Source organism: Bombina bombina, chromosome 6 (assembly GCF_027579735.1).
Source record: "Bombina bombina isolate aBomBom1 chromosome 6, aBomBom1.pri, whole genome shotgun sequence".
Taxonomy (NCBI): domain Eukaryota; kingdom Metazoa; phylum Chordata; class Amphibia; order Anura; family Bombinatoridae; genus Bombina; species Bombina bombina.
Window position 1 is genome coordinate 787,754,590 of NC_069504.1, and position 14,767 is coordinate 787,769,356.

At 31.7% G+C, this 14,767-nt stretch overlaps 1 protein-coding gene across 1 annotated transcript in view; it reads left to right on the forward strand.

Moving 5' to 3' along the window:
- The window catches only part of LOC128664620 (P2X purinoceptor 7-like), a 1,862-nt gene extending 385 nt beyond the window's left edge, over positions 1 to 1,477 (forward strand). The window contains exons 2-3 of the mRNA XM_053719435.1: positions 31 to 431; positions 1,285 to 1,477. Of these exons, the coding sequence (XP_053575410.1) occupies positions 31 to 431; positions 1,285 to 1,477 (594 nt within the window). The remainder of the gene's footprint in view (positions 1 to 30; positions 432 to 1,284) is intronic.
- Positions 1,478 to 14,767: the final 13,290 nt, after the last annotated feature.

Consider the following 14,767-nt stretch of genomic DNA (forward strand, 5'->3'; position numbering starts at 1 on the left):
TTGTAAATTTTCTTTATATATCAATTATAGATGCAACAATTGATGGAGGAGAGAAACTCAGAACCACTATTGTTTGATGTTTCTCAAACACACATGTGGGACCCCTTGAGAAACAGAGAAAGAGAGTTAGACACTACAACATCCGATACAGATTCTGAATATGAGTATGAAGAAACCCAGGATTTGCAAGGACTACAGGAAAAGTCATGGTGTTCTTGTGGAAATTGCATATTGATGCCCACAGTTGTCGAGAGCATATGTTGCCAAGAAAGTGATAAGGTCCGCTTCCATATCCCCGAAGGTGGAGCATGTATCTGTGATAATGAATATAGCTCGGACATTATTAATAGGGAACATCTGGAACGACTGAACAAATATACCAACAGCAATGGACCTATGCGGTTTGCCGGTGGTCAAGTCCTGACTGAAAGGTAAATTATCTTTAAATTTATTTATTTGTCACAGACACACTCAGTCACAGACACACTCAGTCACAGACACACTCAGTCACAGACACACTCAGTCAAACATATACTGATATAGGGACATACACACCAACACAAAATTATAAATATTAATTAAAATATTAAACTCAATTACACTAATTGAGACAAAGAGTAATATACGAATACACACACACTGAAACAGACACTCGCTGATACAGACACTCAGACAAACACTCAATTACAATCATTGAGAATACGACTGACAGATAAACACTCACACATGCATAATCATACAGTCATACACACACAATCACAGAGAGACACAATCATAGTATTAAAAACAAACAAAAAAAAAATTAATAAAATATATATACACACGCACACACAGAGACTCAGAGACAGACATGCATAAAAGATCATAACCATCCACAGTGATATATAAAAAGCATACAGCTGCATATCTATATTTTTCAAAACCATCTTAATTCTCAAACTATCTTTTTGTTTTTGTGTCTGTCTCTCTCTCTGTGACTCTCGGTCTCTCTCTGTGTCTCTCGGTCTCTCTCTCTGTGTCTCTCGGTCTCTCTCTGTCTCTCTATTTGTGTCTCTGTGTCTCTCTCTCTCTCTCTTGGTCTCTCTCTGTGTCTCTCGGTCTCTCTCTGTGTCTCTTGTTCTCTCTCTGTGTCTCTTGTTCTCTCTCTGTGTCTCTTGTTCTCTCTCTGTGTCTCTCGGTCTCTCTCTCTGTCTCTCAGTTTCTCTATCAGTCTCTCTCTATTTATAAATATATATATATATATATATATGAATGATGATGATGTCTCTTAAATTTATTTTACAGAGCCTATAGAAAAATAGCATACAGAGCCTATTCGACATGGATTCATGACTACCTTGGTCCAAAAGAGAGGAAACCGATACCATCTTGCATGGTTAAGAGTATCCGACTCGCTTTTCCGGCACCCGATAATGTCTACGTAGGCTTCCATTACGCAGATGAGGATGGCCCGGCATTTGAAATGATTCTAGATTAAAAAAAATTGATATACATATATATTTATATATATATATATATATATATATATATATATATATATATATATATATATATATATAAAAAAAATATTAAATATATTTTGTTTATGTTTTTTAGTTAGTTTTGTTGTTTTAATATATTTTTATGTATGTTTTAATTTATACATGTTTACTATGTTTTCTATCCACCAATTTGTATTTTTAATTTTTTGGGGATATTGATTTTCAATAAAAAAAAAATTTTGGATTCTAAAAATTTTTTTTTTGTTTTCTTTTTAAAAATAAGTTTAATTTACATATGAATATACTAGACCGGTAATATATTGGAAAAAAAACCTGATCCTTCAAAATAAAATATACTTTATGATAATAATTTTGAGTTTAAAAAAATAAGATATACCAAATAATTTAAATAATGAAATTTTAATAATAACGTAAATTTGAATTTAAAAACTTAAACATATAAATATTTATTAATAAAACAAACAAACAATGTTTTAAAACAAATAAACAGTGTAAACTATCAAGGTCAATGACCAAAGTCTGTTATTTATCTTTTTTTAAAAAAACGAGAACGGTGTTTCTCAATTAAATCTTTTTTCAATTGCCGAGGTGTGGATGCTATATTTGGTGGTAGTATGACATTTTTAGATTGCCAGGTGTGAGAAATGTGTCCATCAACCAAATTCAAAACATCAGTGTTCATTTTGAAAATGTGTGACATGTTCATCTCTTCGTACACTGGGCGCAACATCCACTCTTTCTTATTCTTTGGAAAATATGTGTTGAACATGGGTTCTCCAAACGATCCACTTTTTTCTGTTGGAGATTTAATTTTCGCTTGCACTCTGTTAGCATTATAGTTATTTGCAAGCGCAGCCAGTTTGGTGCGTGCCTCCATGGCGTCCATCCTGAAGTGAATCCTTTTAGGGCGGTACTTAAGAACGAAGCTATGGAAAACTTCAAGACTACCAGTATGGCAAAAAAGTGTGAGATGTGGAAGGTCTTTGTCCATCTGATCATTGCAAATAATTTTTTGCAACTCGTGGAAAGATTCTGATTGTTTGGTAAGCCATTTTCTTTCACGTAACTCATCTTCAACCATTGGTTGATGGTTGCATTTTTTCTCTTCACCATCGTCCACCCATGTGTGAATGTTGAGCACATGGTAGAGGCAAGATTTCCATTGTTTATTCAGAACATCCACATCTCCCTTGCTTAGCATACTCGCAGTCCACAAGTGATTACTTATTGAAGAGATCCATGGAGATAGCTGTGCACAAGTTTTTTTTTTTGAAACTGTACGCAGCTTTTTTTTCAGGCTTTTTGCATAATGCCATACATCATATTGATGATTTATGTTTGGGAATTCCTCTCTTATAATTTTTTTTATACTGACATGTCTGTCAGTTGCAACTACCACAGACAAAACCCCAGAAGCCAATATTGAATTTATCGATCTTCTGAATGCTTTGGCCTCCATTGCAACTGATGATGTTGCTTCAGACACTTGGATGACCTGTATATCTATAATTTTCTTTGTCTTGTCATCCATCACTGTATAGGTGCAATATTTTGCTGAGAATCCCGGGCTATCGCATTGCCCATCACCTGTAACCGTTATTGGTTTTCCCTTTATTTCACGTACATTCCTGTTGACCTCTTCTTTCCAATATTTGTCAACGATAGGAAACAAAAAGTTTTTTTGATAATTATAGAAGGTAGGTTTACTTAAAAAGCAAACCCCAAAAAACTTAAACATCTCCGCTATTTTATCAAATTGATTTCCTGAAAAAAGAATGGATGAACATGAAAGGATGTTGCCAATTGGTTTATTACCAATGGTGGGTTGGCTGACCCATAATTCACTATGGTGACGGTCTTCACATTCCCCATTTACAATCAGCATTGTACCCACCAATCTTTTTTGAATGTTCATGATTGGAGCATTGCAAATATTTTTGTATCTGCAGGGAATTCATTTCAAGAGTTTGTCAATATTTTTTTCAAATACTATAAATTTTCGATCGTTTACATATTCCTCATTTGTTTTTTCTACGATCATTGAAAATTCATCTTCTGTGTCCACAGTTGTTTCTGGGATATAAGTAGGATCCTTCTCATCTTCTTCAATATTTTCTATTTGCGAGATATCTTCACTCAGCAAACTGTTTTCTATTGCACTGACCATTAGCAATTCATCTTGGTTCTGGACTCTTATTCTATCAGTTTGTGTATAGTTCGTAGAAAAATTGGGTGTATCTTGAATAGCAACATTGAGTGCGTTGGTATTGTCTGTATCAGACACAGATTGTGTCCTTACTTCCATTTGTGGTGTATTACTAAGTTGTTCTTGAACAATTGTTGATACACTATCTGCTGACACATCGCCCATGGTCCATGTGTATTGATCAATCATTTTACTCAAATTTTTGGTTATTGTTCCTTTATTCTTTGTTGTATTAACTGTACTTGTTTGTACATTAGCGCTCAAAGTTCCATGATAACGGTTAAATTCTGTAGATTGATCTCGAGTCTTTACTATCTCAGTATTTGTAGATACATCAATCTTTAGTTTGTTTATATTTTGTCCACAAGCATGGCAAATGTGTATCCGTTCTCTGGTCTCAAACACATATGGATGGTAACTTGTTGAAGTTGACGGTAAATTTGAAGTGTCAATTCCAACTTGAGGTGTTTCTGGATTGGAGGAAGATGTAGCAGATCTATATATTCGAGACGGGAATATTGTTGGAATTGATGTATCTGTCAAATATTTACTCATTCCATGAGTATAATAGGAGTCTGGATGGAAATGTAAGGAACACATTCTGTATCTTGTTGTCTTGTTAGTTTCGAAAACCAATTGAACCATCTGTTCAAGTTCATGAGGATTGTACTGATTAGTTTGTTTCAGCCATAGTCTTATTCGCTCATGTGTTTTGGGGAACACATGCAGAGAGACTGCTGGATTCGAACGTCCTTTTTTGGTTGAACTCAGACATCCAATTACAATACAGTCTGGCATTCTCAAATTATTCCTAAAAATGAAAAAAATATAAAAAATTATGTAAAAATTGATTCTATATTACACTGTTAAATTTTAATAATATATATAAAAATAATGGTAAATTATTAGGACAAACATCATTTTAAAGTATGAAATAAATTGATTTTAAAGTACAATCATTTAAAAAAATGAATTTAATTATTTTTATTGGTTATTAAAAAGTTAAACTATTTCACTGATTAACTTGTTTTTAATATCTTGATTGATTGCAGTTATGATGCTCTCTAAAGCAGTTATCATTTGGATGAGACCACTTATTGTTAATAAGTAAATTATTACTTTTGAAAATAAATTAATATTTTTGGTTTATAAATAAATATTATTTAAAAAAATATTCATAAATTTGTAATACATTTTTAAAATATAATAGTATATATATTGATCAATATATTTATAATTTATAGAAATGATTAGTGGTCAATCTTTTAATAGAAGATGATAAATGGACAATGTATATGTCAACGATTTGATATATAATTAAAGAGGATTGGCTAATTTACATTTTTCAAAAAATTAATACATTTGTTTACAGATTGGTGATGGTTATGGATCACATCACAAAAATAAATCCTGTAAGTAACATGAATGAAGCAAATTAGATAATAGAAGTAAATTAGATAAATGTTTAAAATGACATGCTCTTTCTAAATCACGAAATAAAACAAATTGGTTTTCATGTGCCTTTAAGAAAAGGATTAGGGGTCACTATTAGAAAAAAAGGCTTAAAAATGTAGAATGTTTGTGTCAACGTTTGGAGACATAACTAGAGAGTTAAAAGTGTAGACAAACAAAGTAATTTGTTTAAAGCAGGGTGAGTGGGAATGGCTCTCAGCAAAAAAGACAAGGCCGTAAATCAAAGTGATAAGATAAGACATTCTATTCCTTTTCTAAAGCTTGTGGGTTTGCTGATAACTAAAATTTTATTTATAAAGAAATCACATTGTGTGCTATTTATTATTGATAGAAATATTAACCTATATATATGTGAGAGATATAAACAGTCTATAGAGATCTAAATAGATTTTCAATGTATGTTTAAAAATTAAAAGGGACAGTCTAGCAAAAATTAAACTTTCATGATTCAGATAGTGCATGCAATTTTAAACAACTTTCTAATGTAATTGTATTATCAAATTTGCTAAATTCTTTCAATATCCTTTGTTGAAAAAATACCAATGCACATATGTGAGGCAACCACACAAGGCCTTGAAGTGCAGGAACCAATCAGCAGCTAATGAAAATATATAGATATGCTTTTCAGCAAGTGATAAAAAGAGAATGAAGCAAATTAGATAATAGAAGAAAATTAGATAAATGTTTAAAATGACATGCTCTTTCTAAGTCACGAAATAAAACAAACAGGGTTTCATGTACCTTTAAGAAAAGGATTAGGGGTCACTCTTAGAAAAAAAGGCTTAAAAATGTACAATGTATGTGTCAACGTTTGGAGACATAACTAGAGAGTTAAAAGTGTAGACAAACAAAGTACTTTGTTTAAAGCAGGGTGAGTGGGAATGGCTCTCAGCAAAAAAGACAAGGCCGTAAATCAAAGTGATAAGATAAGACATTCTATTCCTTTTCTAAAGCTTGTGGGTTTGCTGATAACAACTAAAATTTTATTTATAAAGAAATCAAATTGTGTGCTATTTATTATTGATAGAAATATAAACCTATATATATGTGAGAGATATAAACAGTCTATAGAGATCTAAATAGATTTTCAATGTATGTTTAAAATTTAAAATGGACAGTCTAGCAAAAATTAAACTTTCATGATTCAGATAGTGCATGCAATTTTAAACAACTGTCTAATGTAATTGTATTATCAAATTTGCTAAATTCTTTCAATATCCTTTGTTGAAAAAATACCAATGCACATATGTGAGGCAACCACACAAGGCCTTGAAGTGCAGGAACCAATCAGCAGCTAATGAAAATATATAGATATGCTTTTCAGCAAGTGATAAAAAGAGAATGAAGCAAATTAGATAATAGAAGTAAATTAGATAAATGTTTAAAATGACATACTCTTTCTAAGTCACAAATTAAAAATAATTGGGTTTCATGTCCCTTTAAGAAAAGGATTAGGGGTCACTCTTAGAAAAAAATCTTTAAAAGGTACTATATATGTGTCAACGTTTTGAGACATAACTATAGAGATAAAAGTGTAGACAAACAAAGTACTTTGTTTGAAGCTGGGTGACTGGGAATGGCTCTCAGCAAAAAAGACAATGCTGTAAATCAAAGTGATAAGACATTCTATTCATTTTCTAAAGCTTGTGGGTCTGCTGATAATAAATACAATTTTATTTAGAACCAAAAAAACATTATGTGCATATTTTTTAGGGAGATATATATCCATATATATATATATATGATAGATAAAAACAGTATATATATATGTGTAAATAGATTTATATTGGATCTTTAAAACTTATGAACAGAATTATGGCACTCTTTGAAAAAAATATTAAAAATGTATAACAAATAAAATTTAACCTTATAAAGAAAATACAATACAAGCAATATATTTTTTATGGAAATATATATCAATATCTATAGATATATATTTAAATATCGATATATATATGATATAGATATCAAAAGTGTATATAGCTGACATTTTTTTTTTAGTTTGTTTTAAAAATATGTAAAGGATTAGGGGTGACTCTTACAGAAGAAGCTTACAAATGAACCATGTATGTGTCAACGAATTGATACATAAATATAAATGAAATATATAGACTAACAAAGTGATTGGTGGTCATGGGTTTTTGGTTCTTAAAAACCAGGCTGTAAATCTAATGGATTGGACAGTCATTTCCATTGCAATAAAGTTTGAGGGGGATGATGATATAAAATAAAAATAGAATTTTTTAATAATAATATGTGAGCAATATATATTATGAAATAATAAATATATATATATATATATATATATATACATATGGGATAGAGATCGATAAAGTATATAGATGTTAATAAATTTAAAGTTTAGAATAGAATAGATATAGTATATGGTGCATGTGAACTATATAAGTTCATATTAATATTCTTTTCATTGCAAAAAATTTGGAATGCAGGGAAAGACAATAAAATGAAATGATTATATGATAAATAACTATTATTATCAACACTGTGTAACATAAATAATATATATATATATAGAGAGAGATATATATTCAAATCTTGACAAACTTTAGGTATATATATATATATAGATCGACCAATAGAATAGATGTTCCAAAATTGCTTTATAGTTCTACTCGAATTTAAAAAAATTATTTTAGATTGTAATGCATTAATCAATTGAAGTTCAAACATTATCAATTAATAAAAATATTAATAAAACTGGGATCTGAAATTCATAGATGTTGGATACATCAAATGAAATAGATGTTTTAACATCAAATTGACAATGTACCATCTTCATATTATATCTTTTAGACAAGATTTCTTGTTTGAAATAAGATTTATTGTGGATTCAAAATAGAATTTCTAAATCAAATATTTATTAATAATAAAATTAAATTTGAATTGAGTGATATAAATAGTTGTTAAAATATAAGGAACACTTACCTATAAGAATCAATATTGAATCGATGAATAAATCTGTTCAATTTCTTGTATGATAATCGCAAAGCGTAGAAAACAAAAAGCAGCCTTTACAGTTCACTTGCAAGATAGTAATGAATGAATAGATATTCATTCAATACTATGTTGCAACGGGATTAACGCATGCGCTTCAGAATGTGAAAGTTTGTAGTCGCGCAGGCGCAAATTGCGGTTGAGCCGTATTGTGCGCATGCGCAAGATTGACTAACATCGAGAACGCGCTTTTACCATACGTATAGAGCGGGTGTCAACGCTCTATACGTAATAATTAATCGGACGGACACGGACAGATAAAGTATAGATTTTATATTGATATGTAAAGAAATAGTACATAAAAACTTAGCGATCATGATATATTTTGAATAATGAACACACTACTACTTTCATTTCCCGGAAACTTTACCTTCACTTTAATATATATTTAATGCAAAAAAGTTGACTTGTAATCTCTGCTCTTTCATATACCTAACAAGAAAACAATTGAGGACAATGTTCCTTCATGTTATAACTAAGTTAAATATATCTAATATTAAGTTATAATTACACATCTAAACAGAATTACTTTAAAAAAAAAAAAAAAAAAGCATCTGCTTACAAAATGGCACCATGAAAGTTAGATGTGATGAGAGATAAGCTACAAATAGGCATATGCTCCTCATAGAGGAAGGATACAAACATGATGCACTCATGAAACCTGCCATTGAACTGAAGAGAGTGGGACATACTACTAAACCAGTAGGCCCATTGATATGCTGAAAAAACAACTGGATCTAATAAGTTCACAACAAATTTTAATGTTTAAATCATCAGATCAGATCCATAGAGAGATAAGAACTGTCCATTACATTTTTCACAAACTACAACGTTTTTTTTTTATTTTTGCAAGAAACAATTATTTTTGTTTAGACTTATAATACTGAATTAATTGAACAAGTCATATTTGTAATGATTAATTTCATATTTTCCTTATGATGATAAAACAAACAATACAGACAATTATTAAAGGATTTTAGATACTAACAAGTTCCATGGAGAGGAAGGACATTTCTCTATGGCATTCACCTTTTAGCATTAATACAGAAGCCTGTAAGGTATAAAATCTCTTTCAAAAATTCTACTCTTGTGAAAACCACTCAATAGTAAAGAGGGCATGCTACAGTATCGCTTTAATAAGGTAATTTATTTTCTACCTTCATGCTAAGGTTATTTTAATTTGTCTTTAGCATAGACACGGTTTAATATGTTAGGCCTTTAAAATATAATTTTAAGCTAGGTATTTCCTATTTTTTTATTTTCAGCAATTAAAATGTTCCTCTTTATTGGTGCAAAATACAGATTAATTAATTTATTGATAACAATATCAAATACGTATTTTACTCTGCATTCTTTTTTTTAGTAGCAGAAGTAATAATACATTTTACTTATTTAAACAAAATTTCTTCAAATGAGTTGAAATAGCTATTTCTTTACAGGCTATAATTTAGTCATTTTGATGTATAAATTTACATTATTAAAAAAAAATAACACATATATATATATATATATATCCTTAGTCATGCTATGGATTATGGGAAATCACCTTCTTATATAGCACCTGTATATTAATTAGCAATCTTTGTACTTAAATCACAGCCTTTTTTATGTATTAATATTTCTATCTAGTGATTATAACCCAAGACTATACTTCAACACATATTATTAAAAACATTTCATACAAAATTACAAAATTACTATAAAAACAAATGAAGATCATAGTCTTTGTTTAGACCATTCGGACTAAGTGTTTTTGATGCTGTATCCACAATACCTCCCTTTTTTAACAGTAACTCTCTGTTACCCCCTCTTTGTTTTGGTATGTGGTCAATTATTTGGAATCTTAGCTGGCTAACTGTATGTCCAACATTAATAAAATGGGATGATACAGGTAGTGTCATGTCTTTACATCTAATAGAGGACTTGTGGGCACTTATCCTGTCTTTGATGGGGTTAATGGTCTCTCCCACATAGCCCCGCCCACATGGGCATTTAAGGATTATAAACCACATAATCAGTGTTACATGTGTACAGGCCTTTAATTTCACGTTTTTTATTATCATTTATCTCCGCTATGTATTTTCCCTTGATCATGGAATTGCACTGAGCACAGTTAAGACAGGGGTATGACCCTCTGTTAGCTGTTGTGAGATAATTTATAGTATCTTTCTTATTTGTCCCCACATCTGATTTCACCACTAGGTCCCTGATATTTTTGACCCTTTTGTAGGAATTAATTGGTGGTTTACAAAACTCCTCAATATGTGGATTGGTTTTATTCAGTATATACCAATGTTTTTTTTAACAATTTTTGTGATGTCACTGCTGAATTGGTTATATACTGAAGAAAAGATAAGTTGTTTTTTGTCAATCTGATTTTTATTTTTACTTTTACTTTCTGTAACTATTGGATCCAGAGTCTCTCTAATTTTAGATTTAACTATTTGTTCACTGGTGGTTATAACTGTTTGTGGATAACCTCTATCTGTAAATTTTTTACCCATTTTTTTCAATCTTACTTCTTGTAGATCTTTCTCTTTTACATTGTGCATAGTTCTAAAGAATTGGCTCTTAGGGATAGCATTAAATACCCTATCTGGGTGGTAACTGTCAAAATGAAGTAATGTGTTGCGATCAGTTGGTTTACAGTATAGATCTGTTACTAGAAGGTCATCTTTTTTATATACCAGAGTATCAAGATAACTCACTTTCACTTGTGAGTGGCTGATAGTAAATTGTAAGCTTGTAGTACAGTTATTTAATTCCTCCACAAAGTTCTCTAGGGTCTCCAATGTACCCCCCCATACGCCAAATATATCATCTATATAGCGTAGCCATACTTTACAATGATTTTGATATTTATTATTAAGATAAACATATCTATTTTCGAATTGGCTTACAAATATATTGGCGTATGAGGGGGACACATTGGAGCCCATAGCTGTTCCCTTTCTTTGTATGTAATATGTGTCTTGGAACAAGAAATAGTTAAGATGTAATATAATATTCAGCATTTCTTCTATAAAGTCACATTGTGTATTAGTATATACCTGATCCTTTTTAAGAAGATCCAATACTGATTGTACTCCTGTTTCATGTGGGATTGAAGTATATAAACTCACTATGTCTAGTGTGAATAATATATCATTCTCACTTACTATCACCTCATCTATTTTAGTTAAAAAATCCAGTTTCTTTTAGAAAGGATTTCTGACCTGCCACTATGGGATTCAAGATTTTGTCTAGAAAAATTGCTATATTAGCAAAGACTGATTCTGTGCTCGCCACTATGGGTCTACCTGGTGGCTCCTTCAGGTTTTTATGGACTTCCGGAGTAGTATAGAATACAGGTGTGATGGGGTCTTTCTTAGTTAGAAACGTGGCTAGATCTTTGGTAATAACTTTATTAACCAACGCTTTATCAATTACTGCCGCTATTTCTTTTTTAATATCTGGTAAAGGGTCATGGTCTAATATTAAATATACTCCACCATCTGATAGTTGGGCTAAAATTCCTGTATATAATATTCTTTATCTAACACCACCACCGCACCGCCCTTATCAGCATTTTTAATCTCAATTAAATTGTTTTTAGATAGATCTTTCAAACCTTTACGTTCTGCTGCAGTGACATTAGAACTTATTCCATGTTTAGGTGTTATATACAGTTTATGAATGTCTTCTTGAACTAATTTGATGTATGTTTCTACCCCAGAGTTAGAAGTACTGGGTACAAATGTAGACTTATTTGTCAATCCTAAAGGTTTAATGTCTAATTTCCCTCTTTCATCCAATGTATTACTAGGTCCTTTACCATTATTAATATCTAAAATATTACCAAAATGTGCCTTTAATCTTAAATTTCTAAAAAAAGCGGTACAAATCCTTCTCTATGGTAATTGATTTGCATATACAGTTGGACAAAAAGATAACCCTTTATTTAGAACACTTAGTTCATCCTTAGTAAGTTCATATTTGGAAATATTTATAACCAATGTCTCTGCCAAAGCTGACATCTCACGCTGGTTAATATCACTATGTGTTGTATTATCTGTTGTACTTGATGTTATATTTTGTACGTTACCATCTTTATCACTCCCCGAAGTTTGTAGTGATACACCAAAAGTCCCATTCACTTCTTGCAGCCCCTTGGAAACCGCCTGTTCCTTAGCCTGTTGGATTGTCGGGGATAAGTGCCTCTGGCACTTGTGTTTCTGTCCTCCCCTCCGGTATCGAGATCTGTTCCCATATATAAAAAAGCCTCCGATGAGGATGAGTCACTATTCACTGCCGTTGTTTTCTCCATAGCGTGTCTCATTCTTCACCATGTTCCACGTCCTCTTCCTGGTCGCCTCCTTCCGACGTCATAGGTCTCTTCCTCATTGGTCCAGCGGTACATGTGATTTGCTTTGTAATCCTTGTCGTCCCGATTGAATTTATTTCTCTTGATATCTTTTAATCCTTCTGGTAGTCATCAAGGATTTTATCTATCTCTTTCTTTGTTTTAGCCAATTCATCAGCAGAAAAGTGAGTATTTACTTTATTTTCACTCTCAGATACCACTGCTTTTTGTATCTCAATTTCTTCCTGCAAGCATTCCACTGTCCAAACGATAATATCAAATGAACATTTGTTCAGAATACATTCAAATCTTTTTTTATACTTGTCATTGTTGGTCATAATTGTCGGTCTCAGCTTTATTCTTAGACCCCTTGGGATTCGTCTCACACAGAAATATTCCGCCAGAGTAACACTATGCAGTTCATATGACAAAAGCTTTTTCCTTGCCTTTTCCCAAACTCTAACAATGTTAGCATTAGATATACCTTTTAGGAAATCTCTTGGACCCCTTGCCAGAGCTGTGATTCTTGAGGCATCTAAGTCCGAATATGAAAAAACATCCATATCTTCATCTGTTACCTCCATTTATCCTCAGGTGCACGTAACTTGTGGCAGGAAAAATATAGACACAATTTCAACAGGTAAGTCCAGCACCTTTCTTTATGCTATTATTTCAGCATTTTTTCCAGCATATTTCAGCAGAATTAGAGTAGTGCACGTACGCTGAGTGGGGTCTGCCAGCCCACATATATAAAAAAATATAGTAAAGCAAATAGCATCAGCACTTATTGATAAAACAATTTCCACTTTATTGAGGTAACAAACAAAGTTAAAAACAGCGATGTTTCGAGTCAACACAGACCCTTAGTCATGCTATGGATTATGGGAAATCACCTTCTTATATAGTACCTGTATATTAATTAGCTTGATTTATCTGTACACATTCTAGGTTCCATTTTTTATTTCTGCCCCCTGACAGGTCAGAATGTTCAACAGTAATCTTTGTACTTAAATCACAGCCTTTTTTATGTATTAATATTTCTATCTAGTGATTATAACCCAAGACTATACTTCAACACATATTAAAAACATTTCATACAAAATTACTATTATAATAATAAATAACAAATGAAGATCATAGTCTTTGTTTTGACCATTCAGACTAAGTGTTTTTAGATGCCGTATCCACCATACCTCCCTTTTTTTTAACAGTAACTCTCTGTTACCCCCTCTTCTTTGTTTTGGTATGTGGTCAATTATTTGGAATCTTAGCTGGCTAAATGTATGTCCAGCATTATTAAAATGGGATGATACAGGTAGTGTCATGTCTTTACATCTAATAGAGGACTTGTGGGCACTTATCCTGTCTTTGATGGGGTTAATGGTCTCTCCCACATAGCCCCGCCCACATGGGCATTTAAGGATATAAACCACATAATCAGTGTTACATGTGTACAGGCCTTTAATTTCACGTTTTTTATTATCATTTATCTGCGCTATGTATTTTCCCTTGATCATGGAATTGCACTGAGCACAGTTAAGACAGGGGTATGACCCTCTGTTAGCTGTTGTGAGATAATTTATAGTATCTTTCTTATTTGTCCCCACATCTGATTTCACCACTAGGTCCCTGATATTTTTGACCCTCTTGTAGGAATTAATTGGTGGTTTACAAAACTCCTCAATATGTGGATTGGTTTTATTCAGTATATACCAATGTTTTTTAACAATTTTTATGATGTCACTGCTGAATTGGTTATATATTGAAGAAAAGATAAGTTGTTTTTTGTCGATCTGATTTTTATTTTTACTTTTACTTTCTGTGACTATTGGATCCAGAGTCTCTCTAATTTTAGATTTAACTATTTGTTCACTGGTGGTTATAACTGTTTGTGGATAACCTCTATCTGTAAATTTTTTACCCATTTGTTTCAATCTTACTTCTTGTAGAACTTTCTCTTTTACATTGCGCATATTAGTTCTAAAGAACTGGCTCTTAGGGATAGCATTATTATACCCTATCTGGGTGGTAACTGTCAAAATGAAGTAATGTGTTGCGATCAGTTGGTTTACAGTATAGATCTGTTACTAGAAGGTCATCTTTTTTATATACCAGAGTATCAAGATAACTCACTTTCACCTGTGAGTGGCTGATAGTAAATTGTAAGCTTGTAGTACAGTTATTTAATTCCTCCACAAAGTTCTCTAGGGTCTCCAATGTACCCCCCCA